The following is a 13,185-nucleotide window of genomic DNA, read 5'->3' as shown; positions in this document are numbered from 1 at the left end:
CATAAAATACAACATGAAAGCTATGAATGATCTTTTAAAGATACACAAAAATACAAGCCAACACTGGGTGAGATGTAACAAACACACTGATAATTTCAGAAAGAAATGTTATTTCAAATAACTATCACAGGAGCTGCAAGATGGCTCAAAAGGTAAAGAGGTATTTGTGGAACAAGCTGGCAACATAAGTTTGATCCCTGGAACCCAAATAAAAGTAGAGAGAAAGCACCTCCTACTCCACAGTTATCCTCTAACTTACATAGGTGTGCTACGACATGTGCATGCACACACAAAAAATTAAAAAGTAAATTAAAGCAACTGTCATAGCTACTTGTGCATTTATTCATTTTATCATAATTTACATTTCATTGCTTCACAAAAGGTCTTCAATTGACTTATAAGACATATTTGTATTTTAAACAAGTGAGAGAAAAGTCAAAGTAAGAAAAGCTAGAACACATTCATCACTCTACTGATGTAAATGTCCTGATCGATTATTACATTTTATCTAATCTTTATTCTGGATGGACACCTGTGATCCCAGCACTCAGAAAGCTAAGGAAAGAAGATTGTGATTATGAGGACAACCTGGATGATATTTGTCTTTTGTTTTATCAGAACACTATGACAATCAACTCTTTCAGAAGACATTGCAAACTGTAGTGCAGTCAATGCTAGAGGACAGTTGATTCTGGGAGTTCAAGGCTAGCCTGGGATGCACAGTCAATATTCTGCCCCTCATTCCCCACAAAACCCCAACAACAAAAATGCTGCCAATAAAGTGCTGACCCTCCCCCCAGTTTTAACAGTACTAAGAGCAAATCCAGGGCCTGTGTGGGCCAAGCAGTATTCTACAAGTACTTTGGCTCACAACTAGGGCTTGATAGTCCTACAGTGTCCTCTGAGAACTACTTCAGGGTTTCATGAGACCCACTTTTATCTTTTTTTAAGTTATTTATTATGTATAAAGTGTTCTACCCACATGTATGCCTGCACGACAGCAAAGGGCACCAAATCTCATTTAGATAGTTGTGAGTCACCATGTGGTTGCTGGGAACAGAAATCAGGACCTATGGAAGAGTGGCCAGTGCTCTTAACTTTTGGGCCATCTCTCTAGCCCCCACTTTTATCTTTTAAGGGCAGTGGCCTTCAATAACTTCCTACTAAGTTTGACCCCTTATATTCCAACACTTCTATACTAACACACAGTGAGATTCAAGACTTTTTGGGGGACACACTCAAACAATATCTAAACCACAACACCACGTTTAATTATTTCTAGTATTTGATTCATATTGAGAGGTATGTCTCTTTTCTTTCCACTTAACCCAGAAGCCACCTTCGTGTTATTGGCTGGTAAATATTGTAAAATATTGACAATATTATTGGAAAAATACTACTGAGAGATTTGCTCACCCCAGGATTGCCACAAACCTTAAGACTGCAACACTCACAAATGTTTCTGAAGCATGCATGATAAGGAGGTATTTTCAGTTTCAGTGAGATGGCTATGTGGGTTAAGACACTTGCCGTGAAGCCTGATAATCTGAGCTCTGTCCCTGGGACTCACACAGTGGAAGGAGAGAACTGACTCTCAAAAGTTATCCCCTGAGGTATGCCACCAGCTCACAAGAAATAAATGTGTACAATATCAAATATAAAATTATCATAGTAATTGAGGAATATTCTAGAATAAGACTATTTACTTTTGTCTTAAATTGTTGAATTTATTTACATATCATATAAATTATCATTCTTACCTTATATATTAGTTCAACAATAACCAACTGTAGAATGTCTCCAAATGTCTGAACTTGATCAATACATGTGCTTAAATAATCCAAAGCTCGATCCTAAAAAATAAAAATACATTTATCATACTCTTCATTTAGTGCAATGAATTAATACAACTTTAGAAATATTACCTCCAAATATAAAACTAAAGAAACCGGGGCAAAAAGGAATTAATCGGGGGTGAGGTGGAGGATGGGGGAAGAAATGGGACAGTAAAAGAAACTAAGAAAAAAAAGCTAACACAAAATGGACTACAGTTACAGGCAGTTGTGAGTAGCCATGTGGGTGTTGAGAATTGAACCCAGGACCTCCGGGCTGGCAGTCAGTTGCTCTTAATGACTGACCATCTCTCCAGCCCCTATATTGTCTGAATTTTTTAAACAGGTAAGCCAGGGGGAAAGTACTAAGTCCTACATGACTCAGGATATTCATATAACTGAAATAAACCAGGCATTTAAACGTGTAAGTTATTCCTAAATCAGGTGTGGTGACACATACCTGTAATCCCAGCAACTTTTAGCACAGGCAGAAGGATCCCTGCAAATTTAAGGCCAGCCTGATCTACATAGCAAGTTCCAGGCCAGCAGGGCTACATAGGGAAATTCTGTCACAAAAATCCCAAAATGAAAGGAGTATAGCTATATTCCTATTACTGAAACCTGAAAGAAAAAATCTTCCAAGCAGCCCCCATGATCAGACAATGAATACACAGAACTTAATATCTTCGTAAAACCATTAATATATTTTTTTTTTTTAAGAGAGAGGGTTTCTCTGTGTAACCCTGGCTAACCTGGAACTTGCTCTGTAGACCTCAAACCATAGTACTCCAAACTAATCCACTAATTAAAAACATGCTACATGCTGAGGCTAGGCATAGTGGCAGATGCCTTTTATCCTAGCACTTGGAAATCAGGTGGATTTCTGTGAGTTCAAGGCCAGCCTGGTTCTAGGGCAGCAGAGCTACATAGTAAGACCCTGCCTCAAAAAATCCAATAAAGAAAAGAAACATGCTAAAGACTTTGTAGTATTTTTAATTTTAATTTAACTATAGAAAGAAAGTACTCTTCAGCACTTTACCTGATCTGCATGAATCAGCATCATAAATGCATTTCTTTTGCAGCTTGCATCCTTCTCATTTACCAGAAAATCATGTATCAACTCAGGAGCATCAGGTATAAGATGTTCAAAATTTCTTTAAACAAAACAGGTAACATCCATATTAAATAAAAACCCACTTTCCTATTTTAGTTAACTTCCCAGACATTAGTAACATTAAAACTTAAACTCTGTAACACAACTCTTTTGTTTTTAGAACTGTACATCAATTAGAAGTGGAAGAAATCATAGGTTATAACTTCATCTATTAAATTAACAAATTATTTTCTAGTTTAATCAGATAAAAATATGATTTATTTAACACATTTTATTAACTAATGTCAAATGACTGTCTTTAGGACTATAGTATCAATCTTCACAGTATTACAACCTTTCTTAAGAATTATATAGAGAATAAAACAGTCTGTTTTCATTATTTGTATAATGTATTTACTAACAACACTACTTTAGAAACTTAAAAGCATTTGTAGTACACAGAATGATAAATATTAGCATAAAAGAATAATACATAGGAGCAGGAGAGACAAGTCAGTGGTTAGGAACACTGGCTGCTCTTCCAGAGAACACAGTCTATTCCCAGCACCCACACAGTGGCTCACAATTGTCTATAACTCCATTTCCAAAGTATTTGAAGCCCTCTTCTGGCCTTCTTGGGTACTATTACGTACGTGATGCACATACATACATGCAGGCAAAACACCTACATACATAAAACAAAACAGTAATAATTTAAAAAAGGAACATTTAATAAAGTACATATCATAACAGAATTTGTTATCATAGTTCTAAAAATTTCTAATTGCATCATACAGCCAGATCACTGATCAAATTTTCAATTGTCTTTTAACTGTCCCCATGCTTATGTGTCATTTAAGTTTCTAAAATATATATAGTGCCTCTAGTAACATTTAAGAATTCAATTACATTATCAACAAAATATCACTTCTGTCAACAGACAGTATAACATAAAGATAAATGCCAACTGTGTTTCAATCAAGTAACATATTAAAGTACAAAGAGGCTTATAAAAATATTCCAGAGGTTGAAGAGATAGCTTAGCTGGTAAAGTACTTATAGACCTAAGTTCCATCCCCAGAACCCATGTTTAAAAAACAAACAGACAAAAAACACCAAGCTGGGCATGATGGTACAGGCCTTTAATCCCAGCACTCTGGGAGGCAAAGGAAGACAGATCTCTGTGAGTTTGAGGCCACTCAAGTCTACAAAAGGAGTTTCAGGATTGCCAAGGCTGTTACACAGACAAACCTTGTCTCAAAAAAGCAAAGAGGAGGGGTTGGGGTTGGGGGACAGGGACAAAGCCAGGCTTGATGCTGTGTACTTGGAATCCCAGTGCTGAGAAGGTGACTGACAAGAAGGTACCTGGGCCTCTCTGGTCAGCCAGCCTAGACTATTTGGTGAGTAACTGGCCAATGAGAAACCTCATGTCAAAGTTAAAGGTTGATGGTGCCTGAGGAATAATACCTAATGTGATTCTCTAGCCTGAGCATTCATATACATTTATACAAATATGCATATACACTACACACACACACACACACACACACACACACACACATTTTTTTTCTGTATTAAACTAGCAGTGCTAGGATTCCAACCCAGGACCACCCTCACACACTCTAGACAAGGACTGCTTCTGAGCTCTACCCCCATCCTTATAATCTACTTCTAAATAGACTGATGGCCATGACTATAACAATTTAGCACTCTAGCCTCCTCTGAACCTTACAATTGTTTTAAAGTTCAAAATCTTCAGCTTTATTATTTTACTCTACTGATTATTCCAAGGTCTTGTTCCTGCTAAATAAATACTCACCCACTGAAGCATGTCCCCAACCTTTTTCTATTTTGAGAGACTCATTAAGTTGCCCAGACTGTCCTCAAACCTGTCATCCTCCTGACTCAGCTGCCTAAAAGCTAAACTTAAGAGGATGCACCACTTGTCCAGGCTAAATTTTCAGCCTTATAGTAACAAAAATTAGTTAAGGATTGCAGCCTTTTTCACTAAGAGAGTTCCTTCCTCAAAGCCTCTAATGTAAGAACCAGTCAAAATGAGAATTTTAAAACAAGGTAAAAAATGCAATGCCTTTAGCAAGTAAATAAATGAACTAACTGAACTGCAATAATACAACTAGGAATGATGGTTATAGTCTTAAAGTAGAAAGCGTACAATAATGTTAAATGGCACTGTGCCATTCAATTTCAGCTGACTGAAACTAGGGTCCACTACTGCCTATCTTTTTGACTTCTCCATGTTAACAATTTACTGATAGTAAGGAAAAAAAATACTGTGTTGATTAGCAAAACACATTTACAAGTACATACATTCTGCAACCAACCATGCTGGAACCTCTAGTCTAAAGTATTTAAAATAGAAATAAAGCAAAGGTATCATTCCTTACCTGTAGATGGTGTAGATGGCCAAAACAGCATTTCTCCTAACATAGCTGTGACGATGTTCCAAACAAGCCCGGATAGCGGGCATTAAAGGTTCTAGCAATTCTGCTTCCTTCAGTTTGCAAAGGAAACGAAGAGTAGATCCACGAATAAACTCATTAGGATGCTGAAGATCCTGATATAAAAATTTCAGTAGGAAACACTGAGTTTCAGGTTAAAAAAACAAAAAACAAAAAAAAACAAACCAGTGTATTTAATTACTTATTTGTGTGCGTGTGTGTGACCAAACTTGGGTATCAGGCTTGGCAGCAAGCTCTTTACGTGCTGAGCCTAAGTTTCAGTCTTTTATAAAAATCAAGTTTTAAATGTAAAAACCTTCTAATTTGAAAAAAACTAAAGTTAGTTTTAGGAAAAAGATCTAGATTATCGATTTCCTTCTGATTCCTCTAGAGTAAAGCAATTTTCATGCATTTCACATTTTTTTTTTAATACACAAAACGTATAGGAAATGTAAGAAAAGGCAATAACACAAATTTTTTACAGTAAATTTTACAGATGCATCCAATCTTTTAACATTACAATAAGACACTGTCATCTACAAAGTTCATGCTGAGAGTCATGTAATAGTGTAATAGTTAGAAAAAAAAAAAAAAATCCCCCGGCCTCAAATCCACCAAAAAGTATCAGATAATATGTTAGGTTTTTATGTTGAGCAGCATTCACAGCTATCCCTGGCCTCAAGCAACCTAAGCCTATAGCTACAGGTTGAACACATTTTTTGAGCTTACAACTTCAATAGTAAATATTTATAATTTTTCATCTCATCAAAGATTTAATTTTGAAAACTAAAAGAGTACCTATGGCCGAGCGGTGGTGGCGCACGCCTTTAATCCCAGCACTCGGGAGGCAGACCCAGGCGGATCTCTGTGAGTTCGAGGCCAGCCTGGGCTACCAAGTGAGCTCCAGGAAAGGCGCAAAGCTACACAGAGAAACCCTGTCTCGAAAAACCAAAAAAAAAAGAGTACCTATTAGCACAATTTTATAATTACAAAAAAAAAAAAAAAAAAAAAAAACCACCCCAAAGCAAACAGTTACGGTTTGGCTTACCTTTCTATATGCATCACATACAAGAATCATTTCATGTAAAAGTCTCCCATCTGGAGTTGTTTTAGGAACAATCTCCCAGAACACGAGAAGCAACTTTTTGATGGTGTGATCCTGAAGAGGCAGCACAAAACGGATGATAGTCATCAGGAGTCCAGGAAGCTTTTCACCATTCAGAATCATAATGATTACTTTCTTCAAAGCTTCAGTCTTGGACTTCACATCACCTTTCTCTGATTCAATAATTTAAAAAAAGAAAAAAGCAATTATTTCAAAACAAAGTTGCTCAGAAAGTTTTAAAAGCTATGAACAAAACAAACTAAATTTACTACCAGTGTTAATAAGGTTACAAATCCAAATGACATGTTTTTGATTCTCTTTTGCCTCTGAATCTCAGATGCCTTACACATGATCTGAAGGTACTGGATTAGACTCCTGGTCCCTAAACAACTTAGTTAATATAGTTCCTGAACCTGTAACTACACCACATGACTTTGGTTTTCAAACAGCTCTGGCAACCTGCCCTCCCTAACCCCCAATACCAAAAACAAAAAAACGTAAGCATATCCTGTTAAGTACTTCTAAACTCAAAATAACTCAGTTTGTGTGCATTTTCTCAGTTATAGCCATTTTTTAAAAAAGGTGGCATGAACAGATTGACCTTTATTAAACATTTAAAAAAGGGTCCTCAATACTCATATAACTTTAGAGATTTTCTCTTCTTGTCCATCTGAACTGGAAAAAAAAATAAAATATTGAATCAGTAGCTACTGATTAGAATTAAGGATATATTATTTATAATAAAATATAAGTTTAATGTTACTAAGGCTAAAAACTATTCAATATAAAATATTTTATGGAGCTGGGTGGTGGTGGCACACACCTTTAATCTCAGTACTTGACAGGTAGAGGCAATCAGATCTGAGTTTGGGGCCAGCCTGGTCTACAAAGAGAGTTCCAAGACAGTCAGGACTACACAGAGAAATCCTGTCTCAAGGAAATAAACAAAACAAATTTTTTTAAGATATTTCATGAAAAAAATCATCTATAATTTTAATTACTATGAATACTGAAAAATTAATAATATTAAAAAAATCTCCTGGATCCAAAATTCAAGGGCAGACAGAAGTACAGAGTAAGTAAATTGCTACTGTAATTGTTTCAATCATAAAATAAGAGCTGGAGAGATGGTTTAGCAATTAGGGGCACTGGCTGCTCTTCCAGAGGAACTAGGTTTGAGTCTGATACCCTCTTCTGATCTCTGAAGACAAAACACTAATATACATAAAATAAAATTAACGAATCAAATATTTTAAAGAAGAGGGGACAAAAAGAGAAGGCTTACTCCTAAGGCTAGCATAAGGAAAATACTGACTATTGGGTCTAATTATGAGAATGGCTATCAAAAGAGTTCTTGGGACTGGAGCGTAGCTCCATGGTTTAGAGCCCTTGTTGCTCTTGTAGAGAGGACCTGTGCTTGAGAATTCCTAGCACCCTCATCATGGCTCACAACTATCTCTAACTCTAGTTTAGAGGATCTACACCTTTTTCTGAACTCTCTAGGCACCAGGCATACATGTGGTGCATATACATACATGCTGGCAAAGGACAATCAGACTGCAACCCACAGATCTAGGGAGGCTACCTAGCAGGGAGGACCCTAGGATGACTCTGACTTAATAATAAGTTTTGGTTTTACCCAATCACTGGGCAAGCTTTAGTGAAACATTTCACTATTAGGATAAGAATTTGTACCGTATCATGCTGATGAAAGAATACGCTGGCTATACATTCTGGAGGGGAGGCTAAAATCTTTTTAGATTATGGATTAGCCTATAGAAAAATGTCTGCCGTAAATCAAACAGTGAAGGGGAAGATGAATAGGAATCTCACTTACACAACTTAAGTAAAACATAGCTCTCTGAATTCTGTATTCCAGATTCATAGAATTCATAGATTCTGTACTCCAGAATCTAATCAATATTTATATGTATAATTCAGCTATTATTTGGCTTAAAAGGGCTTGAGAAATGTTATAATTTTTACTATTTTCTAGAGAAAATATTTTCCAGTTTCAAATAACCCTGGACTTTTGAATTATAAGCTGTTTTTATGTTCAAGCTATCTGTGTATTATTTCTCCTGCAATTGTACATATAATGTTTTTACATTCAAAAAAAGGGACAAATACTATAGAACTGTATTACATGAAATATATAGAATATACATATTCATAGAGACAGAAAGATTAGACATAATCTCAAGATGGAGAAGAAAGGAATATAAAGCAATGATTTCCTAAGTACAGAGTTTCTGTTTTGTGTGATGGAAAAGCCCTACAAATGGACAGTAGTATCAGGACATAATATCATGAATGTAATAAATCAATACAATTAATGTAATTAATGAATATCATAAATATAATTATTGAACAAATACTGCGAATGTAATCAATGAATACCACAAATGTAATTAATGTCATGAGTATAGTTAATGAATATCATGAGTGTAATTAATATCTTGAATGTAATTCATGACACTGAATTTTGAACTTAGAAATGGTTACAATTGCAAATATTATGTTCATTTAAAAAAATAAGGTGGAATGTAATCACCATACATTATATGTGTGTATGAAATTGAAGACAGCGATGTTCTAAAATAGAAAGTGGTGATGGTGTCATGGGCCTATGAGGATTCAGGACTAAAGTCTTATCAAATTGTGCAAACAGGCAGACTGTATACTATGTGAATTATTTGTCAATAAAGATTTTATAAAATGTTTAAAAAATGCATACATGTATATAAATTAATCTTTAAAACCATTTTAAAAGATAGTTCTTTTTGTCAAAGAGAGAGACTGTACATGACCACTCATTAGGATTACAAGCAGAGCTCCAGCTTCAGAGGAATCATACTAAGTCAGTCAGTTGCTTGTCACTGATCCTGATGGCACATTTCTGTAATCTCAGCAATCTAGCAGTGAGGCAGGATAATCAAGAGTCCAAAGTCAACCTCATCTACATATTGCACTGAAGGCCAGTCTGGGCCATATGAAACCTTATCTCAAAAACGAACGACCTCCCCCAAATGTCCTTTATCACTCTAAAGGCTGTACATTACCCATAGTTGTATCTTCCTATGCTGCAGAACAGAGAAAATCTTCATGTTTGATTAATTAAAGCAATGTTTTAATTGGTCAAAGCGGTACTCAGAGCCTAAAAGATCTTTTGTTTCTTTATTCTAAGCTTCCTCCCTGTTTAGGTTTTGTTTTGGTCCCAAGATTGAATCCAGAACCTTGTTCACGAGTGCTCGACCACTGGGCTACATTCCTCAACTCCCTTTAGGATGTTTCAGGTGTTTGGTTCCCTATTCTGTTTGATAATCTAAAAGACTCAAAGTCTAAAAGTCATAAAATTAGGCCGTTATAACCTTGATGGCTTCTGTTTATAAATTAATAAATTTCCAAAAGTTCAGCAGACTAGATCTCAATTTATAAGTACAGTTTCAAAAGCAAGTTTAACACCAAACAAACAAACAAAAACTTTATGCCATCTGTACTTTAAGTGCCCCGACTTCAATTTCCCTTTTTTTAACAACTTAAACTGAGAAAGATATGTTCCTTTTTCTCCAACCTCTGCCTCCTTAGTGCTGGAATTACAGGTTTGTGCCACCATTGGCAAATAAAATATTAAGTCTCTATAAACTTTAAAGTACTTCCTAAAGAATAACTTCCAATTATCTGAAATACAATTATCATTGTATTTAAAACAATGTTGGGTCAGGTGTGGTGGCTTACATCTTTAATCCCAGCACTTGAGAGGCAGAGGCAGGTAGATCTCAGTGAGTTCCAGGGCAGCCAGAGCAAATAGTGAGACCTTGTCTCAAAACAAAACAAACAAAAAACAAAACAGTGTTATCAGTTTGATTTGTACTTGCTAGTAATTCAATAAGAATCAATGTGACAGACTCACTTTGAACACCAGTCATGGTGGCACACACCTCTTATCTTAGTACATGAAAACTGAAACAGGAGGATCATGAGTTCATGGCCAGCTCTAGGACAGGTTATAGAGTAGGACCCTGTCCTCAAGTCCATACTCTAAAATTATACAACACATTCATTGTCCCCTTCCGAGTACTGGGTACTGAATTGCAGGCCTCCCGAATGCTTGGGAAGTGCTATACTTAGCACCATCCACAGCCCCTGTCACTTCATCGGGACAGGGACCTAAGTTATCCAGACCATTTCTGAAATGTGACCTTCTGTTTCAGTCTTTTGAGCAGTTGGGAATACGAATATGTATCACTGGAAACAGCCAGTATATACTTTAAAAGGGGCAGAGCATAGGCTTTCAAAATTCAAAACATATGTTTGTTTCTTTTGCAAAAAAATGTTTCCAGAATGAAAATATAAAATTGTAGGGAATATTCATGTTTAGTTCAGTATTGACTTCATTTATTTATACCAACCTATTACCTACAGAAAATTGTCACTTACATTTAAGTGTCATACATTAAACATGTAAGAAATTATAATATATTTTTTTTTTTTTTTTTTTGGTTTTTCGAAACAGGGTTTCTCTGTGTAGCTTTGCGCCTTTCCTGGAACTCACTTGGTAGCCCAGGTTGGTCTCAAACTCACAGAGATCCGCCTGCCTCTGCCTCCCGAGTGCTGGGATTAAAGGTGTGCGCCACCACCGCCGGGCAAGAAATTATAATATTTTTAAGGGACAAGTAATTAAATTTTTTTTTAGCTTTATTAAATTAGACTGGGATATTATTCTATTTCGCTATACCAATACTGCAAGTCTAAGGGGAAAAAATTTTCCTTTTTCCTAAGACAAAAGATCTATTGAAGAAATTCTCAAAAATTCTAGATGGGAGGCTGGAGAGATGGCTTAGGGCAGTACGTGCAATTAAAAAAGTCCTGGGTTCAGTTCCTAACACCCACATTGGGCAGCTTACAACCACCTATAATTCTGGTTCCAGGGAATTAAATACACCCTCTTCTTATCTGAGGGGACCTGCATTAATGTGCACATATCCACGTACAAGTATACATAACTTATCAAAAAAAAATCTTTATCATAACTCTAGAAAAATTAAGCACTTCTAACTATAAGGGAATGTGAAATATTAAAGAGTCTCTTGAGTTTAAAATTTTCACTACAAAATATCAATGTTTACCTGGATTCTAGCTGTTGTTTTACAAATTAACTATTGTTGTTGTAGTATATGTGTATGTGAGCATGGGCACACATGCCAAAGCATGTACATGGATGTCTGCTTTCAGGGGTTAAGTTTTCTCTTCTATTATATGTTCCAGAGATCAAACTCAGGTTGTCAGGCTTGGGTAGCAAGAGTTTTACTTTCTGAGTCATCTTGCTGACCTAAACCTAACCTTTTTCTTTTTTTTTAAATTATTTTATTATTTTGTGCATATTGGTGTTTCTGTCAGAATGTATGTCTGTGTACCATATGCATGCAGTGCTCCTGGAGACCAGAAGTGGGCATCATATTCACTAGAACCAGAATTACAGTTTGTGAGCAGCCATGTGGGTGCTCAGGATTGAACTCTGGTCCTCTGAAGAATAGCCTGTGCTCTTAACTTCTGAGCATCTCTCCAACCCCTAATCCTAGCTTCTTAAGCTGTGAGTCACAAGCGGATCTTGGGTAGCACAACTGAATGTGGAATTTGGCAACAGTGAAAGGTTTCTAAATACAAAATGAAAAAAAAAATTCAAAATCACTTAATGAATCCAGTATTTCTAGTAGTACTAGACTGTGTTATACTGTATGACTTCATTGTAGCCTTAACTTTTAACACACAACATCATCACGTTACACTGGACATGTAATGCAACACATAACACAAAATAATGTTGTTTGAAGCACCTCAGCTCAGACTCTAGACAATTGTGCGTTATGAGCTGCAATGCTTTTACTATAACTATTTTTTTCTCTTAAAGAAACAATGGTTTAATCATGGAAAACAGAGTTTTAATGTTTTCCTATGGTCATTCCTTAAGTGTAAGCATCAAATTAGTATATAATTGAATTGTATTGTGCTATAATGTATAATTTTAAAAATTGTTGTTTGCGCCAGGCATAGTTGCACCACGACTGCCTGGCAGCACACACTTTTAATCCCAGCACTTGGGAGGCAGAGGCAGGCGGGTTTCTATGAATTCAAGGCCAGACTGATCTACAAAGAGAGTTCCAGGATAGCTGGGGCTGTTACAAAGAGAAACCATGTCTTAAAAAAACAAAACAAAACATTGTTGTTTGAAGAGGCTAGAGAGATGGCTTAGTCAGTAGAGTGCTTGCCACATAAACAATGAGGATCGAGTTCAATCTCTAGCACCCAGGTAAGTCAGGCACAGCATATGCCTGTACCCTTAGCACTGGGGAGGAGGATCCCTGGGATCAGCAAGCTTCAGGTCCAGTGAGAGATCCTGTCTCTCCAGAGTGAAGGAAAGCACTGGGAAGGCCCAGCAGGTAAAAGGCACTTGCTGCCAGGCTCAAGAACCTGAGTTCAACGCCTAAAACCCACACGGTAGGAGAGAGCTGACACCTAAGAGTTATCTCATCACCACACTAGTGCTATGCACATTTGTCTGCCCACTTCCCACTAAAGAAATCAGTATTAAAAAATAAAAAAGTCTGGGAAATGGAAACAGCTCAGTGGTTAAGTGCACATTAACACTCTTGGCAGAGAACTCAAGTTCCATTCCCAGCATTCTCATCGGGCAGC

General features: G+C 36.5%; 1 protein-coding gene across 1 annotated transcript in view; it reads right to left on the bottom strand.

The window, feature by feature from the left end:
* Positions 1-13,185, bottom strand: part of Copb1 (COPI coat complex subunit beta 1) — a 42,428-nt gene that overhangs the window by 27,541 nt on the left and 1,702 nt on the right. Inside the window, exons 3-6 of the mRNA XM_037211333.1 lie at positions 6,433-6,662; positions 5,331-5,500; positions 2,872-2,986; positions 1,761-1,853 (exon numbers count right to left, since the gene is read on the bottom strand). Coding sequence (XP_037067228.1) covers positions 1,761-1,853; positions 2,872-2,986; positions 5,331-5,500; positions 6,433-6,662 — 608 coding nt within the window. The remainder of the gene's footprint in view (positions 1-1,760; positions 1,854-2,871; positions 2,987-5,330; positions 5,501-6,432; positions 6,663-13,185) is intronic.

This window comes from Peromyscus leucopus, chromosome 1, assembly GCF_004664715.2.
Source record: "Peromyscus leucopus breed LL Stock chromosome 1, UCI_PerLeu_2.1, whole genome shotgun sequence".
NCBI lineage: Eukaryota > Metazoa > Chordata > Mammalia > Rodentia > Cricetidae > Peromyscus > Peromyscus leucopus.
Note: the sequence above shows the minus strand (reverse complement) of the source record. Positions and strands in the feature narration are given on the sequence as shown.